Genomic DNA, 23,032 nt, shown 5'->3' with positions numbered 1-23,032 from the left:
AGAAAAGAAGAAATCTCGGTCATGCACGAGGCTGAAGATCGGCGCTGCGTTATGAATCATATGACTGCAACAATTCACAAACTTCCTGTTTGAGCACAACAGAGTGAAAGCCAGAAGAAAAGGAAGGACGTCCGAGTCCCCGTCAAAGCAAAGGCACAGAGGAAAGCGTCTTGCTGGTAGGTTACAAGAAGAGAACGAAAATATATCTATTTGAAGCTACTCACGTGCATATAGATGTATGTGAGACGCGAATGTTTTTTTTTTTTTTAAAAACGCGTTAGCTATTGCTACTGTAGATGTCTGTGCACATAGAGGAAGTTGTGCATTTTCATGTTTTATGAAACAATGTAATAAGAGTATGAATATAAAAATAAAATAAGCTTTCAGAAGCATTCATCTAAACGTACAATGTTTTTTGCAACACTTTTTAATTCCGATGTATTTTGTTGTAGCTAATGCATGCGTACGTAGAAGTGAGATATCGCTTCGTTAACAGTCGATGAAACATTTTACACTGTACAACACACAAAATGAGGCGATTTCGCTAGCTTGAGGCATAGAGTCGTTTTTATATTTGGGATCTGTGACGTAAGTTAGACCCGTGAAGTCTAATCGATTAGACCGGAAAATCGGTTCGTTTGAATGGCTCTTTTCAGCGAACCGAATCCGAAATTGATTCACTGATTCACTGAACTCAGACATCCGCCGTGTGGCACTTAAACGTGTGCCTGTATGTTACAATACACTGTATTCCACCATGATATCTTAAAATGCTTTGTATAAATAATGACAAACGAGTGATTCACAAACAAAATTGCCAATAGGTTCAGCTGAGTCATTAGACAGAACCGATTCAAAAGAACAATTCGCTCCCGAATCACTGCTAGCAGAACGTGTTGTTAAATTAACCTAGTGTTTCTATGATATTTTCCACTAAATCATATTTATTTTTCTGTACAGTGCATGTGTTATAAGATTCTCTATATGTTGAAAGATTTAGCATATGACCTCCAGTATTTGATTTGCAGATTGTTTGAAGGGTGTGCAATTCCAAAATAGTCATGCAGGGTTGGGTTACGTGGCTTTTGTTAATGTTGATCATGTGATGATCTCAAGGTGTTTCCTTTGTGATTTAGGAGACAATGTGCATACGCTGTGGAGAATGGAAGAGCTGATAGGAGACCGGAGAGTTGAGGACGAGAGGAGCTTGATAAAGACGCCGTCTGATGTCCAGGCCAGCGACCGAGAACATGATTCGTCCACGTCCACACGTCAGACCCGCTCTGTCCAGCGTGGCTCGCCATGTTTCGTCTACACCCTGGCGTTCTTCTCGGCTCTGGGTGGGTTCCTGTTTGGCTATGACACAGGAGTGGTGTCTGGAGCCATGCTCCTGCTCAAGAGGGAGATGAACCTCAGCTCTTTATGGCAGGAGCTGCTGGTGTCCATCACTGTTGGCGCCGCGGCCGTTTCCTCTCTGGCTGGAGGGTATCTCAACGGACTTTACGGCCGGAGAATCTGTATACTGCTCGCCAGCTTCATCTTCTCTGCTGGAGGAATCATCCTGAGCGTCGCACAAAACAAAGAGGTTCTTCTGTGTGGGAGGCTTACGGTTGGGCTCGGGATAGGTAACCCTTATACGGTGTATGTAAAACTGTTTGAATTCAGTTTGTGTGCCTTATCAGTTTTTATGTCCTGTGTTTTAGGAATTGCATCTATGACCGTGCCGGTCTACATCGCTGAGGTTTCACCTTCTGAACTCCGAGGTCAGCTGGTCACCATTAACACCCTGTTTATCACCGGTGGGCAGTTCATAGCTAGCGTGGTGGACGGGGTCTTTAGCTACCTCCCCCAAGATGGCTGGAGGTGAGGACAGTTTTACCTGCATAAAAACAGTTTCAACCTTCTTTTTCAGATTGCATTTTATCTACTGGTATATTTTTGCTGCAACCCAATAAGTAAAATAATTTATTACAAATAAATTAATAATTCAATAATTTATTTTTAAATAAAATATATGCAAATAATATTTAATAGTCGATACTAATACAAAATAGATTAAAAAATGAATCCAGTGGCTCATGCCGCTCATGACTCATGGCTCATGTACTTGCATACTTATAACTTATATCTAAATATAAAGCAAAACATTTATATAAAACTACAAATATTATAAAAAAATAGACGTATTCAGACATTCTGCAGGAAAGGCAGAGAATGTGAATGTGAGATAAAAATGAGGTACAGTTGTGCTTCATAATGAGCTGGTTTTTGAATCATTGTTGTGTTGGTGTATAGGTATATGTTGGGTTTGTCAGTTGTTCCTGCTGCGCTGCAGTTCCTGGGGTTCCTCTTCCTCCCGGAGAGTCCTCGCTGGCTCCTGCAGAAAGGAGATACCCAGAATGCTCGGCTGGTGCTCAGTCGGATCCGTGGCGGTGTAAATGTGGATGTGGAGTATGAGAGCATTCGGAGCAGCATTGAGGAGGAGAAGATTGATGCTGGTGGTGAGATCATGCTAGGGCTTGTATAGACTAGTCGAGTGATTGACTACTTCAACCACTAGTCGGCGCTGTCGGAAACAATCGACTACTCGAGCATTCGTTAACCATAATGCGTACAAAGAGTTTGCAAGTACGACGTGAATTTTAGGATTACAATACTGCGTGTAGCTGTTACTTTCTATGACCTTATCTATGTTGCATGTAAAATTAAAAGATGTAATTAGGGGTGTGCCTGAAGTCGAATACCTTATTCTGAATGGCACGGATAATGGCTTCAAAAATGAATAAGAGACAAGGAATAATTCTGCCTGAATACTCGGCTGAAGCTGGCACAGTCCGGAGTTTGCTAGATAACAGGTGAACCAGGGGATCAGCGCAATATTATACACAGACCTCTAAAGTCACGAGTGTGAAGTGAATGAATGTAAACTTTATGAATGAAAAGAGCGCAAATCAAACACAGCATCGCTGTTGTCTCTCCGTGCATCTCTCAGAAATCAGAGCTTGGCAAGAATAATATTACCTATAATAATACATCATACTCGTTCTATTGTATATATTTAAAAGGCAATGCTTTAAAACCTTAGGCTACGATATGATACGAATGAATGGATTAAGCACAGCGCGCTCACCAATCATACAGCAATCAAAAAACAAATCAGTTCTCTCTCAGTTCTATTTGGCCTACATGTTTGAATCTTTATCTTTTGCTGGTTTGCGCGGCGCACGCACATTTGTTTAGTGAAGTTCACTAAACATTAAGACTTGCTTAAATAGTTAATGTAATGAAAATGTGCGCATTGAATGGATTCAGTCGTGTTTAAATGATCACTAAACGTTTGTCATGTCATCTATCTGCTTGCATGATAAATATTATTTTAGAAATAAATAATTATTTTAGTTTAACACAGCATAAGTTGTTCAGTGATAACTATGAAAAAAAGATAGCCATAACGGTCTTATCAAGTACTGTACGACGTTGTATCCGAATGCAGATACAAACAATGTTGTGATTGTTACAGACACAAATACAGATACTGTTACATGAAAATTTAAATATGTAATGTCAAAATAGTTTTGACAATTTATAAATGTAATTGTTGCATAAAGCTATGAATTAATTAGCGTTTATTGATAAATAAACAAAACAATTTAATGTATTTTCATTTACAGTAGCATGAACCATTTTTTAAATAAAAATCGATTAGTAGAAATCAGTAGTCGTGCAACCCCTAGATCATGCAGACGTCACAACACACACACACAGTGCTGACTTCAGGGTTTCCACCACCACCAGAAATTGAACCTGAAGTTAGAGTTATGCTTTCATGTCTTTTTCTAAGGAAATTTATCAGTAGTGAACCAGAATCAAAATTATTTTAAAAACCCTAATCAAGTAATCATAAATAACTAGAAATTAGTTTGCCAAAAATGTGTAAACTCTTTGTATAATTTTAATTGATGGATGTATTAATGCTCATCTTCCAGAGGGTCCAGTGTTGTGGCGTATCCTGACGTTCGCTCCAGCGCGGCGTGCTCTGATCGTGGGTTGTGGCCTACAGATGTTCCAGCAGCTCTCAGGAATCAATACAGTCATGTAAGTCACCAGAACACATCTGACTTTATCAGCACTTTATCCATATGACTCAGACCTGGTCACACTAAGAACAATAACTGTCACGATAAGCATGGCTGTAAGTTCTCCGATTTCCGGCGTGCAGCGTTTGGCTGTGAAAAAAATCAATAAAATCCTAGATTTAAAAAAAAATTAAATCTTGTTCATTATCACTTTCGAGTCCAAGAGTTAGTCTACCGATGGTATGAGAGTAGCAGCTTTCACTCTCAACCAAACTAACATTACTAGCCAATCAGAATGTTTTGCTTTTATAAATATGAGATGGGCATAATAGTATACAGTAGCAGAGTCGCAGACCTGATGAATGCAGAAGTGCAACAAAAAGCTGTTAGGTGAAATGATCAAAGATGTCCCTCTAGCGCATATTTACATAGATAAGCTCGTTATAAAGCAGTGGAGCTTTGTAAACAGCTCAGAGTTATCATGTCATCTCCATAAGAACCATATGATTGCCAGAACAATTTTACTGGGATTTTTGAAAAGGTCCTGTTCACAAATGATCTATTAATGGTAACTTAATAATTAGTAACTTAATTTACCAGTGAAGACTGTATGTGTGAAAGGGGCTAAACTCTTCCTTTGTATAAGCTGTGAATTTGAATTAACGTTCTTCTAGATTTCATCTAGATTTATCTCACTAGATTTGTAACATAAATAATTTATCAAACTTTGCCAATGTCACCTTTATTTATATAGCGCTTTAAACAAAATACATTGCATCAAAGCAACTGAACAACATTCATTAGGAAAACGGTGTCAATAATGCAAAAATGATAGTTAAAGGCAGTTCATCATTGATTTCAGTGATGTCATCTCTGTTCAGTTAAATAGTGTCTGTGCATTTATTTGCAATCAAGTCAACGATATCGCTGTAGATGAAGTGACCCCAACTAAGCAAGCCAGAGGTGACAGCGGCAAGGAACCGAAACTCCATCGGTGACAGAATGGAGAAAAAAACCTTGGGAGAAACCAGGCTCAGTTGGGGGGCCAGTTCTCCTCTGACCAGACGAAACCAGTAGTTCAATTCCAGGCTGCAGCAAAGTCAGATTGTGCAGAAGAATCATCTGTTTCCTGTGGTCTTGTCCTGGTGCTCCTCTGAGACAAGGTCTTTACAGGGGATCTGTATCTGGGGCTCTAGTTGTCCTGGTCTCCGCTGTCTTTCAGGGATGTAGAGGTCCTTTCTAGGTGCTGATCCACCATCTGGTCTGGATACGTACTGGATCCGGGTGACTGCAGTGACCCTCTGATCTGGACACAGACTGGATCTGGTGGCCACGGTGACCTCGGAACAAGAGAGAAACAGACTAATATTAGCGTAGATGCCATTCTTCTAATGATGTAGCAAGTACATAGGTTGTTATGGGAAGTGTTTCCGGTTCCGGTTTACCTAATTAATGCAGCCTAAAAATCATTTTACGGATTTGGATAATAAAAGCATATTAGTATGTTATGTGTATGCCAGGTTAAAGAGATGGGTCTTTAATCTAGATTTAAACTGCAAGAGTGTGTCTGCCTCCCGAACAATGTTATGTAGGTTATTCCAGAGTTTGGGCGCCAAATAGGAAAAGGATCTGCCGCCTGCAGTTGATTTTGATATTCTAGGTATTATCAAATTGCCTGAGTTTTGAGAACGTAGCGAACGTAGAGGATTATAATGTAAAAGGAGCTCATTCAAATACTGAGGTGCTAAACCATTCAGGGCTTTATAGGTAATAAGCAATATTTTAAAATCTATACGATGTTTGATAGGGAGCCAGTGCAGTGTTGACAGGACCGGGCTAATATGGTCATACTTCCTGGTTCTAGTAAGAACTCTTGCTGCTGCATTTTGGACTAGCTGTAGTTTGTTTACTAAGCGTGCAGAACAACCACCCAATAAAGCATTAGAATAATCTAACCTTGAGGTCATAAATGCATGGATTAACATTTCTGCATTTGACATTGAGAGCATAGGCCGTAATTTAGATATATTTTTGAGATGGAAAAATGCAGTTTTACAAATGCTAGAAACGTGGCTTTCTAAGGAAAGATTGCGATCAAGTAGCACACCTAGGTTCCTAACTGATGATGAAGAATTGACAGAGCAACCATCAAGTCTTAGACAGTGTTCTAGGTTATTACAAGCAGAGTTTTTAGGTCCTATAATTAACACCTCTGTTTTTTCAGAATTTAGCAGTAAGAAATTACTCCTCATCCAGTTTTTTATATCGACTATGCAATCCATTAGTTTTTCAAATTGGTGTGTTTCACCGGGCTGCGAAGAAATATAGAGCTGAGTATCATCAGCATAACAGTGAAAGCTAACACCATGTTTCCTGATGATATCTCCCAAGGGTAACATATAAAGCTTGAAGAGTAGCGGCCCTAGTACTGAGCCTTGAGGTACTCCATACTGCACTTGTGATCGATAGGATACATCTTCATTCACTGCTACGAACTGATGGCGGTCATATAAGTACGATTTAAACCATGCTAATGCACTTCCACTGATGCCAACAAAGTATTCAAGTCTATGCAAAAGAGTGTTGTGGTCAATTGTGTCAAACGCAGCAATAAGATCCAATAAAACTAATAGAGAGATACACCCACGATCAGATGATAAGAGCAGATCATTTGTAACTCTAAGAAGAGCAGTTTCAGTACTATGATACGGTCTAAATCCTGACTGGAAATCCTCACATATACCATTTTTCTCTAAAAAGGAATATAATTGTGTGGATACCACCTTTTCTAGTATCTTGGACAGAAAAGGGAGATTCGAGATTGGTCTATAATTAACTAGTTCTTTGGGGTCAAGTTGTGGTTTTTTGATGAGAGGCTTAATAACAGCCAGTTTGAAGGTTTTGGGGACATGTCCTAATGACAATTGTTAGTTTATATATAAATAATCTTTCTACAAACCTTGTTTACTTAGGTTAATAAAAAACGTCATATTACTCAGTTGTCAAAATAATCCGTAGATTACTTGATTACCTAAATAATCATTAGTTACAGTCCTAGATTAGTTAAAATATTTTTTAAATACAACTGCTTTTTACTTTTTGTAATTAAAAGACAAATATTTTGTCATTGAAAATTTCTTAAAAATAGTATTCAAATATTGTCTTGTTCTAGTGAACCAAGTATCTGTATTTTGTCTCATCTCATTAGCTAAGTGTATTGTTACACATTGTCGATAAACAGTGATATAGCTCATAATTTTCCAAGTGTATGATGCAGCTTTCATTTCTTCAGGGCAACCATCTATTCATGAAGAAGAAAATCAGTTTGAATAAAGAAAGCGATAACTTTTCCATAGTATCCTTTCAAATGTTAAAGTTGCCACAGTCACTGCGTGCTTTGCATGTGCTGCCCCTTCAGAAAAAAAGTTCAGGCTCAGGATGTTTTTTTGCTTTTACTCCTGGATAAGTATATTAGCGTTCACAACACCACACAACAACGTTCTGTTTGTCATTAAGTGTGTGCTGTCATTTTGTTGTTTGCCATTTACTCAATACCTTTAAAGTCAGGTGGACTCTAATTGGCTGTCAATATTTTTTATCATTCATCAGTTAGAAAAATAATTCTCAAAGTGATTCCAAAGCTATCTTTCATCTGTGGCGTTATTATTATTGCTGTAATGTGGACTTTGCTGTTCTCATAGCATTAGAATGATAATTGCAACTTCATAGTTATCGTTTAAGATGCACCAATGTATCAGCCATCAGTATTTATCAGATGTTTTTTTATTTATTTATTTAATTTAATGCCATCAGCAATAAACTAGCTAATATACCTTAATGCATGTTCTTTAGAACTTTGCTAATGCAAAAGCATGATCAAAATAAAATGTTTTAATGATAAAAGTTAAATAAGTGGGCAAGTGACATATACATTATATCGGTATCTTAAGTGTACAATTGTTGTTTGTTAAAGATGGTATCAACATCGGCCAGAGTGCATCCCCGGTCAACGTTGTTGTGGTTGTTTTTGCTATCTTTATCGTACTCGCTGTGATTTTAAGACTACAGTTTATTTCAGAATTAAATTGCAACTTTTTTTTACAATTCTGACTTTTTTCTCGCAATTAAAAAAAAAAAAAAAAAAAAAAGAATTGTGAGAAAAAAAAGTTGCAATTTAATTCTCAATTTTTTTTATTCCGTGGTGGAAACAAAAACCGAATTGTGAGATGTAAACTTATTCTTACAATTCTGACTTTTTTTTTAATCACAGTTTTCAGAATTGTAAGGCCGGTGACACACTGGCTGCGTGGCGTCTCTGCTGCGTGCCAGAAGCGTCCCAGAAGCGTGGCAGATGCTTCGCGTTTTCTGTGTCTTTACACACCAGAATCGTGCCTGACGCGGCGCTGGCGCGCTGCTGCTGCTGTAGGTGACATAGCGGGAGACCGCCGACAGACCAGGCTCTTGTCTTCATGACAACAATATCAACTTTTTTTTACACACCTACGCCTACTGATAAAGGACACCGTCAACAGTATTGACGGGAAAATGGACAGGTGCAATATTTAAAAATTGATAATTATTTATTTTTAAAATAACATTTATATCTGAATTTCTATCAACCTACAGACTTTTAAATATCAAAATGTCATGAATTAATATGTATTTGTGTACAAAATGACATAAACATATTTTCCTATTATATTTTGCCTGGAAACGCTTCCAACACGCGCGCGTGTCACGGTAAAAATAGGCGTCGGTTCTATTTCTAGCATGCACACGTTTTCCGCGCGGCTCGAGCCGCGCCTGAGACGCGAGTCTCACGCAGGCAGTCTGCAAGCTCTAACCTGTTAACATGGGAGTCGAATTAAAAACTGACACGCCACGCGTCTGAGACGCTTGCGCCACGCATCCAGTGTGTCGCCGGCCTAAGACTTTTCTCAAAGTATGTGAAACAACAGTGTAAACTTTCAAAATTAGTGTGTATACTATCTACATTATAACACATAGTCCACACGGTGGAAACGGCATCATTAATGTGGTAGCATTCAGTTTTGAACATTACCTAGGACTCACAACAGTACTGTCTATTTTAAGAGAATCAAATGATCTCTCTGAACACTGCAGGTACTACAGCGCCACCATACTGCAGATGTCTGGAGTACAGAATGATCAGATGGCCATCTGGCTGGCTTCTGCCACAGCCTTCACCAACTTCCTGTTTACTCTATTAGGCGTGTGGCTCGTGGATAGGGTGGGCCGCAGGAAGCTGACTCTGGGCAGCATACTAGGTGATGATTCAGACACAGCCATGAACACAGGTTCTGACTAACAGACTGAAGTATGTAGTGCTGTAATGGCGATGTGCTGTGAATCACTCAGGTACTGCTGCAAGTCTGATGGTTCTCGCTGCGGGTTTCATGCTTACGGCTCAGGCCTCTCCACCCGTGACCTTTCACCCCAATGACCCCTCCCTCCACAACTCCACCTGCATTACATATGGGTGAGTTTTGTCTTTTAGTAGTCTAGATTGACCTATGTATTTTTACCAGAATAAGGACTATGCAAATAAGAAAAAATAAAAGACAATGAAAATACTATACAATATATTTGAAGATAAGTATATGCAAATACAAAAGTAGTTAGAGACTGTAAGAGACTTAATTATATCATCTAAAATACGCTGCTGAGCTCTTCTGGCTTTTTCTGTTTCTGTGGTAACAGCAAGGGATTATGGGAAGTGTAGTTATTTAGCGGGACTTACACTATTAATCAGTAAATCACACTTACTTGTGGCTCTTACTGAAGCTTATATATTCGCTTAAAGGGATATTCCACATGAAAATGTTGTGAAGTTATATAGTAGTTTTAGTGTGAGTAAATGACAGAATTTTCATATTGGTGTGAATCTCTTTAACAATCTCTGAGCTGTGATTTTAAAGGTTTATATGTAACTGTTTATTAAAATGAATCTCTCTGTGGAAAAATGAAAGGGATTTTTTACTTCAGGAGTCTGACAGCCGCACTCCATAAACTCTGGATGTATATAAATCTAGCGCACAAGTGTGACTGGAGTTTGTTTCTGTCTCTACACTGAAGGTTCTGTGAATCCTGCATGTTGAATCCAGATTGTGGTTTCTGTTATGGGAAGAATGGCACAGTGGTGATTGAGTCCTCATGTATGCCTGTGGATGCGGCCAACACTGGGGCAGCTGCAGCGGGCAGGTAATACATCTATAGATATCTCTGCCCTTGTGAAAAGAAGTGCACTTAATTGTATTGAATGTGCATTTGTAGTATACTTCAAATTTTTAACTTGCAGGTAGGGCTGCATGATTATGATTAAATCCTAATTGTCGATTATTCACTTGAAATTGTGATTATTAATTACGATTATCACATTTTACACTCAATGATGTTTATACCAATGTTTGAAGCAACTGCATTCCATATTTCTATATAAAAAAATGAACAAGCTGAAAACTCTGAAACTGAAAAACTTTTATTGCTTCTCTGAAGCATTAAGCCTCAAATGTTAACTATACAGGTGCTGGTCATATAATTAGAATATCATCAAAAAGTTGATTTATTTCACTAATTCCATTCAAAAAGTGAAACTTGTATATTATATTCATTCATTACACACAGACTGATGTATTTCAAATGTTTATTTCATTATTAATTTTGATGATTATAACTGACAACTAAGGAAAATCCCAAATTCAAAATTAGAATATTACTTAAGACCAATACAAAGAAAGGATTTTTAGAAATCTTGGCCAACTGAAAAGTATGAGCATGTACAGCACTCAATACTTAGTTGGGGCTCCTTTTGCCTGAATTACTGCAGCAATGTGGCGTGGCATGGAGTCGATCAGTCTGTGGCACTGCTCAGGGATTATGAGAGCCCAGGTTGCTCTGATAGTGGCCTTCAGCTCTTCTGCATTGCTGGGTCTGGCATATCGCATCTTCCTTTTCACAATACCCCATAGATTTTCTATGGGGTTAAGGTCAGGCGAGTTTGCTTGCCAATTAAGAGCTCTGTGAACAGCCAGCCTCTTTTGCAATGACCTTTTGTGTCTTGCCCTCCTTGTCAATGGTCGTCTTTTGGACAACTGTCAAGTCAGCAGTCTTCCCCATGATTGTGTAGCCTACAGAACTAGACTGAGAGACCATTTAAAGGCCTTTGCAGGGGCTTTGAGTTAATTAGCTGATTAGAGTGTGGCACCAGGTGTCTTCAATATTGAACCTTTTCACAATATTCTGATTTTCTGAGATAATGAATTTGGTACTTTCCTTAGTTGTCAGTTATAATCATCAAAATTAAAAGAAATAAACATTTTAAATATATCAGTCTGTGTGTAATGAATGAATCTAATATACAAGTTTCACTTTTTAAATGGAGTTAGTGAAATAAATCAACTTTTTGATGATATTTTTGAGGTACCCATTTCAACCGCTAGCTTACAGTTTCCATAATAAGGAATGGGTTTTTTTATGCCAAAGTGCGCTTCTTTGCTTATGATTTATAAATATAATTTTAACCTAAATGTTCCATTAAGTCTCGTCTTGTTCATGTTCATTGAGGTGTTCCAATGGCACACAAGAGAGTTTAGGTGTATTCTGGGCCTATAACTATTGCCCAACATCTTACTCCTGGATTGTTCTGCTGGGTCTCATTCTGTATCTGGCCTTCTTTGCCCCAGGTGAGAGTTCACTCAGTTCACCGGAGCTTAAAGTAACTGTTAATGACCTTAAAGCTTGATGTCTGATGTGAGGTTGTGTGTTGGAGCAGGTATGGGTCCTATGCCATGGACAGTGAACTCTGAGATCTATCCGCTGTGGGCTCGGAGCACAGGGAACGCCTGCTCTGCTGGAGTCAACTGGATCTGTAATGTCCTCGTGTCCCTGACCTTCCTCCATGTGGCCCAGTTCCTGACATACTATGGTACAACACAGCACACAACCCTGATCACCATAACAGTATTTACTGTACAGATTCCCAGTGGTTTGTACTCACTAGGCCAGAGACGTCAAACTCAATACCTGGAGGACGGGATATCTGCAGAGTTTTGTTCCAACCCTGCTCCAACACACAAACCATTGCCTAGTGGTTAGAGAGTTTGACTCCTAACCCTAGGGTTGTGGGTTTGAGTCTCGGGCCGGCAATACCACAACTGAGGTGCCCTTGAGCAAGTCACCGAACCCCCAACTGCTCCCCGGGCGCCGCAGCATAAACGATGCCCACTGCTCCGGGTGTGTGTTCACTGCTGTGTGTGTGCACTTTGGATGGGTTAAATGCAGAACACAAATTCTGAGTATGGGTCACCATACTTGGCTGAATGTCACGTCACTTTCACTTTCATGTAGTTTTCAAATAAGCCTGAAGGACTTGATTTCAGATCAGATGTGTTAAGCCTGGTTCACACGGCAGGATAATTAGGCCGATTTTAGCCCCGATTGACACCTTCCGACAATCTTAAGGATGCTCCGATTATCGTAAAATAATCTGATCAGATATTCCTGCCGTGTGTGGTGTGTTAAGACTGCTCTTCTCTGCTCGGAAGGACGTCGGGACCGCTCCGATCTCAAATCGGGGATATCCAACATGTTGGATTTATTTGGCCCGATTTCATCTCGTGTGTGGTGTCCCCCGAGGACAAACGATCACGCAGCTTGTGGACTGTGGCGTGTAGCCAATCAGAAAGCGAGGTGACGAGGTGGCGAGGAAGTACCGGGAAACAAAATCAAAACAGCTGGCGGCATGGCGCACCAGAAAGTCCGGTGGACGTCGGAGATGGAGGACTTTGTCTCCACCTCTTTGACCATCGCCTTTTCTTGTTTTTCTTATGTTTTTTTTTCGGTTACAAACAAAGCACAAATTATGGCCACTGCATCCTCTTCGTCCGCCATGATTATTTACTCTGAAGTCACATTTGATCTCGAGGGATTTTGCGAGATTTCCCGTCTGACCTGGGAATGCTCGGGAGTCAAATCGGTTCGTGTGTGATGTGTTGATTTTGCCGTGTGGCTGCACACCACACACTGTACGACCAACACTGTTAGACCCGGGATTTTTTTATCGCCGTGTGTGGGGTCTCTCAGGTTTGGAAAATCGGCCGACAATTTTAAAATCGTCCCGTGTGAACCAGGCTTTAGAGTTTGGGTTGATGCAGTTGCAAGGTTGTTCTGGGTAGCTATGCATTCAATAGGGTGTTACAGTATGTAGTATGTCACCATGTATGGGATTTAAATCCTGCCATGATTCAAAACTGAAAATACAGTTCTGAAAGGTTGAAACTAAGTGTTCGAAAACTCAAAATCTTACAAAAAAAAGTTTTGCAAGATCGAAAAATAAGATTTGCAAGCTTGCAAAATGTAAAAAAAATAAAAATATCTATGCAAACATTTTGTTGTTTTTGAGATTTCCTTCTTCAGAACTGCAAAAAAAAAATTACGATGTTGTGCAAAGAATTTTTCAGAGTTTCAAATTTGTCAGTGTTCTCCCACTGTATTAGATTGTTTTCCAGGTTTGAAACCTTGTAAATGGTGATCTGAAAACTGGTGTGCGAATGTGTGAATTTTTTTTTTTTAAACTCTGAAAACAGAGCTTTGCAGGCTTGCAAAGTGGTAAAAAAATTACATCTCTTCAAACATAATTTTGTTTTTGAGTTTTCCCTCTTCAGAAGTGCAACACTCTTTTTTATGGTGTTGCGTAATCATTTTTTCTGAGTTTCGAATTTGTCACTGTTCTCCCAGTGTATAGTTTGCTTTCAAGATTTGAAACCTTGTAAATAGTGATCTGAAAACTGGTGAGCGAATAGGTGAAAAAAAGTTTTGAAACTCTGAAAACTGAGGTTCGAAAGGGCGAAACTTATTACATTACATTAGCACTCCTATTGCACCCACTTTGCGGAGATACGCCCACACAGTTGCGAGCTTGCGTCTCACGTGATTTGTGGCAGCGTTGTCACGCAGCTCTGCTCTGAAACTCTGAAACTCAGACTGAGCGAAAATGAAGCTTCGCAACCTCGCAACTAAAAAAAGCCTGGAGGGAGGGCCTTCTGCTCTTGGCCAATGCTTTGCTGTCTGCTGACGTACAGTCCAATCACAAGTCGTATTTACTGGAAAGGTGGGATTGACCGACTGCTCCGCCAATGACAAAAGCGCACAGGATACGCAAAATAAACGGTCCTAAAATTTAAAAAAAGGTTACCGACTTGTCGCTGAAATTCACCATACAATTGCCAGTAGCCACTGAGTTTACCACTGATAGACCGGCGGTGCATCAGTATACACACTCACCTCACTTTCCTCAGAGAACGACTCACTTTCCTCAACTCAGTTTCATTTTTGGGGGGCGGGGGGTTGGTCCTGTAGCTAATTTCACATAATGATTACAATGATTTTTTTTGTGCTGGTAGTAGGCTAGTGCTTGCACCTTGTCTGGTTTAGGCCTGTCATTGATAAATAATGATGACAATAAAAACGCCAGTAGGTGACAGCAAAACCATGGTTTTAAGTAGGCTATTTATTGAATCGTTCAAATCAAACTTTTCGTTCAAAACGGCTGATTCTATTAGAAAGGAAACAAAAGAGTCCATTTGAATGGACTGTTGAATCTATGGCTCACTTGATTCGTTGAAAATCTGATGAATTCAAGGAACAAAACACCGTGTTAAGGGCCGTTCACATGTCGCGCCTAAAAACGCGTAGCTTTCTCCTTCTTTCCAAAGCGCTCGGGCAGTTGCGCTCCTATGCACTGTTGTAGCTATAAAATTAATAGCACATTTGTGCTCGCGCACGTGCTGATACTCAATAATCAATGTTCAATGAATATAAACGTACACCATTTTTTTTCATGGCTTAAATTATAAGGACATTCTAACTGTATTTATTAATTCTAACAAGCTTCATTGCGCAGTAAATACTTTTGGACTCTTAGGACGTGTTTTTGTTGGGTTTTTGCAAAGTCGGTGACTCAAAATGTCAGCTCTGTCCTCTCTCAATCCGTCACAAACAGCGTATGAGGACAATGGAAGCAATAAAAAACAACAAATATACAAGTGCTATAACAAGTCTCAGTTAGCTTACATGTAACAAAGGATTTTAAATAATATAATAAAGAAATACTGATAACAGATAGAATAGAAAAAGAATAGAGCAAGCTAGAGAGGTCATTTTTTGCCTTTGTTAATTGTATAATAAAAGAAAACCGATAGAATACAAAAGAATAGAAAGCTTAATATTATTCTTTTTTTTAAGAATAGTGAGTGTTAAAGTTAGAAGGTCAAATACATTTGGAAGAGATGTGTTTTAAGCTGATTCTTGAAGATGGATAAGGATTGAGTACAGACAATCCAGTAAAGATTTACCCAAACGAAGGTCTGAGACTACAGAATATCCTCAATGCAGAAAGCACTCTCTTTCACCCACACACAGTATCAATTTTAGCATGTGGTGCAGAACAAATAGTTTATCATATGTTTTAAACATTATATATTTATTATATATATATTTATGTTATATATATATAAGTGTATATATATATTATATATATATATATATATTTTATAATTCAGGTTTATTTTTTATTATTTTTTACAAACTATAGATTTTAAAATAAAGTCTCAATACAAATAGCCTATAGTGATGTCAGTTGTAAACTCAGTGGCTACTGGCAATTGTATGGTGAATTTCAGCGACAAGTGGGTAACCTTTATTTTAGAACTGGACCGGGACGGGACCGCCTTGTGGCCAGAAATCTGTGCATTCTCTGTTTGCGTATCCTGTGCGCTTTTGTCATTGGCGGAGCAGTCGGTCAATCCCACCTTTCCAGTAAATACGACTTGTGATTGGACTGTACGTCAGCAGACAGCAAAGCATTGGCCAAGAGCAGAAGGCCCTCCCTCCAGGCTTTTTTTAGTTGCGAGGTTGCGAAGCTTCATTTTCGCTCAGTCTGAGTTTCAGAGTTTCAGAGCAGAGCTGCGTGACAACGCTGCCACAAATCACGTGAGACGCAAGCTCGCAACTGTGTGGGCGTATCTCCGCAAAGTGGGTGCAATAGGAGTGCTAATGTAATGTAATAAGTTTCGCCCTTTCGAACCTCAGTTTTCAGAGTTTCAAAACTTTTTTTCACCTATTCGCTCACCAGTTTTCAGATCACTATTTACAAGGTTTCAAATCTTGAAAGCAAACTATACACTGGGAGAACAGTGACAAATTCGAAACTCTGAAAAAATGATTGCACAACACCATAAAAAAGAGTGTTGCACTTCTGAAGAGGGAAAACTCAAAAACAAAATTATGTTTGAAGAGATGTAATTTTTTTACCACTTTGCAAGCCTGCAAAGCTCTGTTTTCAGAGTTTCAAAAAAAAAATTCACACATTCGCACACCAGTTTTCAGATCACTATTTACAAGGTTTCAAACCTGGAAAACAATCTAATACAGTGGGAGAACACTGACAAATCTGAAACTCTGAAAAATTCTTTGCGCAACATCGTAAAAAAAATGTTGCAGTTCTGAAGAAGGAAATCTCAAAAACAACGTTTGCATAGATATTTTTATTTGTTTTACATTTTGCAAGCTTGCAAATCTTATTTTTCGATCTTGCAAAACTTTTTTTTGTAAGATTTTGAGTTTTCGAACACTTAGTTTCAACCTTTCAGAACTGTATTTTCAGTTTTGAATCATGGCAGGATTTAAATCCCATAACCATGCAGTTTTCTAGTTCTTGGTGGTTACTTGTATGTTTTGTGTTGAATGTATGTTGTTACTGTATGTGGTTGCTGGGTTGGTTGGGATTGTTGCTTGAATGATCTTGGTGGATGCTAGGGCATTATTTTGTCGGTGCTAGGGTGTCCTGGGTGTTTGTCAGGCAATTTCTAAGGTTGCTAGGTGTTCTGAGTGTCTTTAAACGTGGTGTTATACAGTTGCTAGGTTGTTGAGTTGAGTAGCTGTGCATTATATAGGGTGTTGGGGTTGTTACTAGAGTGTTGCTTAACCGTTAACGGGGTTCTAGTTAGGTTGTTCTTTAAGTATGTTTGGATAATAGCGTCTGCTAAATGATTAAATGTAAATCTAAGTGTACTGAGTGGTTGAGAGGGTGTTGCTAGAGGTTGCTACAGTGTTCGGGTTGTTGACAGAGTTGCTTTGGGGTTGATAGAGGGATCAAGGTACTGTAGGTGGTTGATAAGGCGATCTCATAGTTTTTAGTTTTCAGATTTCTTTGGTGATTTCAAATATGAAATTTAATAATAAGCGTAGTGAACAGTTTTGAAAAATTGGATGTTTCACCATTCAAAGAGATGGGAGTTGCACTTGCATCCCCGAGAGGTGTTTCAAAGATGGCCGCCGAGTGACATGACTTGTCTTAAAAGGACTTTGGTTCTAGTTGGAAAATTTCTAAGGAGTTCTGAGTGTTTAATGTACATTGATATGCAGTTTGTAGAGTTTTAGGTCTGGGTGGTTCAGTTTCAGTTCTGGGTGGGTTGACTGCATGCTTTTATTGGTTGATGATAATAAGTTGTTGTTACAGTGTTTGAGTGGTAGCATTTGGGTCATTGGTTCTGATACCAGGTGGGAAGTTACTAATGTTTTTTGAGCATGTTGTCATTCAGTTCTTAGGTTTTTCTGAGTAGTTGCTATGCACTTGATGGGATGTTTGGGTGGTTGCTAGCGTGACGCTCTAGGGTTGCTAGGGAGTTGCTAGGCTTTTCTAGAGTTGTTACCAAGGTCTTCTAAGTGTTTTTGGTGAGCTGAAAGAGCATTGTTTTGGGGTTAATATGGTGTTCTATTTGGTTGTTCATGGATAATTTATAACCATAGCACAAATGGTGAGTACAGACTCACCGATGCTTGATACTTAGGTTTAGGGGTTTGTTCTAATCAAAGGAAGCTAAAACCAGCCTGGCCACAATTGAACAATAATCAGGAAATAAATAATCAGAACATTATCTACATGTATATGTGGACTATTGCCAAAATGTGTCTATAGAAAATGAGAAAATGGTATAATTATTATTTATTTCAGTGTGAATGTCTCTTTTGCCCAGGTGCGTTCTTCCTGTACTCCGGCCTGGCTCTGCTGGGCTTTGTGTTTGTGGTGGGCTGTCTGCCGGAGACCAAGGGTCTGCGTCTGGAGGAGATCGAGCCTTTGTTCGGGAGACAGCTGTGCAGCTGTGGAGCCGGCGGCACTCCGAGCGTTCATTACACCCGGGTAAACGGAGGAGACTACCGCTCTGAAGAAGACCTGACTGATGATGAATAGATACTGATGAAGATGATTCATGGTGCGAGGGGTGCTGTGGTTCCCATTCCAGAGATTCAACGTTCTAGTTGACTCGTATCAAAAATGTAAACGTGTCAATTTAATTATGTTGATGCTTGATAAGCACATGAGATATTTCTGCGGTGATTATATTTGCACATGTACAGATGAGTAGTGTTAGAGACAAACGTGTTGTTTACTTAAGTAAAGGCTGTCTGGCTTCATGAGATCAGGAAGTGAGATTGCTATCCAAATAAGTGCTCTGGAGTGCGACCCATGTGCATACACTTTATTATACTATTGGGAGACAGAGCAAATAGAGTTTGATCTTTTCAAGGTGTACAGAGCTTTACGTTCATCTTCTAGAACTTCTGTTACTAACCTCCGAATGAATGTTTTACACAAAAGTGAAAATAATCTCATGATTAAAACTCCTTAAAACCTTAACTTTTCTTTTTTTCTTTAAAGCCCTTGTGCCTCACATTAAGATTCCTTTTAGACACACGCTGTCTGACCCTGGAAGTAAAGGAATAATTCACTCACAAATTCTGCCCTCCTCCTCCTCCTTCCAAACGTGTGTGTGTGTGTGTGTGTGTGTGTGTGTGAGAGAGAGAGAGAGAGAGTAAATAATGACAGAATTTTCATTTTTGGGTGAACTATCACATTTTGCTTCCATGCAGTGACAAAAAACAAAACAAAAAAAGCAACAAACTGCTCATAAATAATGGCAGAGTTGTGGCTGAACTATTCCTTCAGGTGGACTTGTGATGTGGTTTGAGGATGCAGGCTTGTGGTGGTGGAGACTGATGATGATGATGTAGATCTGGTATTGTTGAATGAAGCTGGCAGTGTTTGATATTTTAGCCCCGTTTGGAGTTGGGAGCTCTGCACTGTGCCACTTTGGAACCAGAGAGCAGAATTTCCTACATTTCAGTGAGTATCCGTGATATCAAGAGTGTGGCTTTTCAAGATTACATAACGCTTTATTATGTGTTTTCATTTTTATAAACTGGGGAACAAGTTAAAATAATTTTCTGCTGTAACTGATAGATTTTAGTAGAGCTTCCGTCTACTTTGTGTTGTGCGGAGAAAAAACAACTAATTTTTTTTAATACTAAATGTTATTAAATGTTTTTTTCCGCTGCAGTTGGAGTAATGATGACCTTGTATGTGGACTTGAAGATTAATTTGATGGAAATAATCAAACTGTAGAATCACATGATGATTTTACATTATAAAGCAGCTTCGTTTTGTGATGTTTTTTCTACTTATTTAGTAGTTTTGATATCTTTTTCTCTGGCACTACACTCTAAACATTTATGAACCTAATGATATAGATATTATAGTTAAGACGGACAATTATTAGAGAATGTTTTACAAAAATAAAACCGCCTTTCTACTTAAATATATCATGTTTAATTCGGTGCATTACTTGATGTTTCTCTGTGATTAGTGGAATCATACACTATTTGTTTTTTCAGTGTACTTTTCTCATTACTTCTGTTCTCCGTATCAAACTGTCAATAATTGAGGCAGTTCAGTCACATTTAATGTTTAGATGTTGTTCCTGAGAAGACTTTGAAGCTGAAATTGCTGATGATAACTGTGCAATGCTGTATTTGTAGATTTTCAGATGAATAAAGTTTCTGAAGCCGGTTGTGTATGTCTCTTGTAGAGTTGTCTCGGCTCCGTCTGGCTGAAACCTGTTCAGCCTTGTCCCAATCTGACCCTCTTTGACATCTTACCCCTCATTTAGACCAGAGCTGGACACTGGTCCACCACCCTCTCATTCAGTTTTCTCAGTTCATTTTATTAGATTTTATTCACTTTGCTTAAAATCATCTAAATTTCATACTAGGCTTATTTTATGGTCACTTTTACATTTATATATTCAGCATGATACAGTCGCGGCCAAAAATATTGGCACCCTTGGTAAATCTGATCAAAGAAGGCTGTGAAAATTCAGCTGCATTGTTAATCCTTTTGATCTTTTATTAAAAAAAATCACAAAGATGTATCCTTTCATTGGATAATAAGAATTTAAAATGGGGGGGAAATATCCTTATGAAATAAAGGTTTTTCTCAAATACTCGTTGGACACAATTATTGGCACCCCTAGAAATTCTCATGAGTAAAATATCTCTGAAGTATATTCCCATGATTCATATTCACAATTTTGAGCACTCCAGCGTGATTATAAACATGAAATTATCCAGCCATGGACAACAGAAATATAGAGGAGGGAAAACAAAGCCCAAATTCCCTTAATCATCCATCACAATGAGAAAAACCAAATAATATATTTCTGATGTGCAGCAAAAGATAATTGAGCTTCACAAATTGGTGAAATGGCTTTAAGAAAAGAGCTAGACCAGTGAAAATTCCCATTTCCAATCAACATAAAATGTTACGAAACTGCCTGGAAGAGGACGTGTATCTATATCGTCCTAATGCACGGTGAGGAGGAGAGTTTGAGTGGCTAAAGACTCTCGAAGGATCACAGCTGGAGAACTGCAGAAAATAGTTGAATCTCGAGTTCAGAAAACCTTAAAAAGAATTGTCAAACAGCACCTACATCAACACATGTTGTTTGGGAGGATTTCAAGAAAAATCCAAAGAGCTCATCCAAAAACAAACTAAAGCATATTCAGTTATCAGACATGACTGGAACTTCAAATGGGACTGGCTTCTATGGTCAAATGAAACTAAAAATGAGCTTTTTAGCAGCAAACACTCAAGATGGGTTTGGTGAGCACAGAGATGAAAAGTACCCCATGTGTACAAAGAAATATACTGCTGTATTTGTGATGTTGTTGGCCTATATTTCTGCTGGAGGTCTTGTTCAGATACATGGCATCATGGATTCTATCAAATACCAACAGATAAAAAAAAATCAGTAAGTAACTGACTCTTTAGAAATCTTATAATGGACCATGTCTGGATCTTCAAACCGTACAATAATCCAAACACAAACCTCAAAAACAACACAGAAATGGGTCAATGAGCACAAAACCAAAACTTCTGCTATAGCTATTCCAGTCCTCTGAACTGAACCCTATAGAAAATGAGAGGAGTGAACTGAAGAGGAGAAGCTGGGAATCTAAAGGGTCTGAAGTGATTCTGGATGAAGGAATGGTCTCTGATCTCTTGTGAGGAGTTCTCTAACCTCATCAGACATTAGAGGAGAACATTTAGACCCCAAACCTTTTAGGTTTCAAAAAGTATTGAATAAAAGGGTGCCGTTAATTGTGGCCAATGTGTATTAGAGAAAAACATTTATTTCATAATGATATTTCCCCCCATTTTAAATTCATATTATCCAATGAAAGGATATATTTTTTATGAATTTTGTATAAAAGTAAAATCAAAAGGATTAACAATGCAGATGAATTTTCACAGCCTTCTTTGATCATATTTATCAAGGGTGCCAATATTTTTGGCACGACTGTATACAAGACAGTACATGACTCACAAGAGCAAGAACAAAAACAATTCATCAAACAGCCAGTAATATGCCATGTTGACTAGATGGGAACCAAGTGTGTAGTGTATTGATAGAAAGCGTCCTGTGTCCTGTGCTTGAGTGTGTGCCTCTGGTAATGTGAGAGCAAGTAACTGGACACTGCAGTTTGGCCGGAGGTCAAGACACTCGAGCTCCAGTGCTGAACTGTTTCACCTCTGTTACCAGCACTGTTCTGCACTCACACTCAGTTCAAGTCGAAAGTGCATCGAGTTAAAGGAAATTATGGAATGAAACTGTGACAACATGAGAACTCATATACGCTCCCCAAGACCCACGTACTGTAGAAAGATTTCCCCAGCAGCCTGTAATATGTGTGCTAAAGTTCAAATTGAAATGGAGATTACATAAACCAATGCTATTTTATTGAAATGTTTGAATGCATTCACCCTGGCTCAGAAAACAGATGAATTTACAAGAGCATTACCGGATGAGAGCGCACAACACCACTGCATCAGATCCAGCATGAGCACCACATTTAGACATTTAATATGTACAATGTGGTATTATTATTATTATTTTGGGTAAACCTTTTTTAAATAATGCATTATAAAAGTAGTTTTAATGCATTCATTATGCCTTTGTTATTGTACCTTATAATGCATTGTATGAATTCATGAATAATTGGATTCACAGTTTTTTTTTGTTACAATTACAGTTTATCTATATAATGCATTAAGATACATGCAGAAACAAACCTTTAAATATTAAAATGTATTTTAACTTTAATTACAATTATTTCTGAAAATATATAATGCTTTACAACCTACATTATGATTAACTTTATCGTGCATTATGAAGGTTTTGAGTTTTATCGTTACTTTTTAAAACAAAACACACCCACACACACATTCACAAATGTGTATACTGACAATACAATTTTATTTAATAATATAATAATACTATTTCTTACTTGATTGTATTATTATTATTTTTTGTGATAGTTTGCAATTACGATGAGCTTCTTTTATTGTTTTATTATTATTACTCAAACTCACATAATTAATAGTCAACAAATGATTAATTATGTAATTAATAATAGTTGTGTGTGTAATTGTAGTTTTTATGCTATTTCCGAAAAGCAATAAAAATGCCCACAAAAGTATACTGTTACTGTGGAATATATATATTTATTTGCATATATTTATTCATGATAAAATGTTTAGC

The 23,032-nt window shown here is 38.3% G+C and overlaps 1 protein-coding gene across 1 annotated transcript; it reads left to right on the top strand.

The window, feature by feature from the left end:
• Window positions 1-24: 24 nt before the first annotated feature.
• On the top strand, window positions 25-18,792 carry slc2a13b (solute carrier family 2 member 13b). The gene is made up of 11 exons (XM_059546311.1): window positions 25-176; window positions 1,137-1,625; window positions 1,704-1,863; window positions 2,296-2,501; window positions 3,987-4,095; window positions 9,201-9,364; window positions 9,456-9,576; window positions 10,173-10,298; window positions 11,661-11,779; window positions 11,869-12,021; window positions 18,131-18,792. Exons 2-11 carry the CDS (start codon window positions 1,163-1,165, stop codon window positions 18,343-18,345), a joined length of 1,836 nt encoding a protein of 611 aa, XP_059402294.1. The 5' UTR covers window positions 25-176; window positions 1,137-1,162; the 3' UTR covers window positions 18,346-18,792.
• The last annotated feature ends 4,240 nt before the right edge of the window (window positions 18,793-23,032 follow it).

Source organism: Carassius carassius, chromosome 50 (assembly GCF_963082965.1).
Source record: "Carassius carassius chromosome 50, fCarCar2.1, whole genome shotgun sequence".
NCBI lineage: Eukaryota > Metazoa > Chordata > Actinopteri > Cypriniformes > Cyprinidae > Carassius > Carassius carassius.
The sequence above is the reverse complement of the archived record's forward strand: the minus strand, read 5'-3'. Positions and strand labels throughout refer to the sequence as shown.

Bases quoted from the DNA above. Each gene is read 5' to 3' on its own strand.
- slc2a13b (XM_059546311.1), top strand. From the start codon at position 1,163: ATGGAAGAGCTGATAGGAGACCGGAGAGTTGAGGACGAGAGGAGCTTG. The intron at 4,096-9,200 runs GTAAGTCACCAG...TGAACACTGCAG, and splicing joins TCAGGAATCAATACAGTCAT to GTACTACAGCGCCACCATAC. The intron at 9,365-9,455 runs GTGATGATTCAG...TGAATCACTCAG, and splicing joins GACTCTGGGCAGCATACTAG to GTACTGCTGCAAGTCTGATG.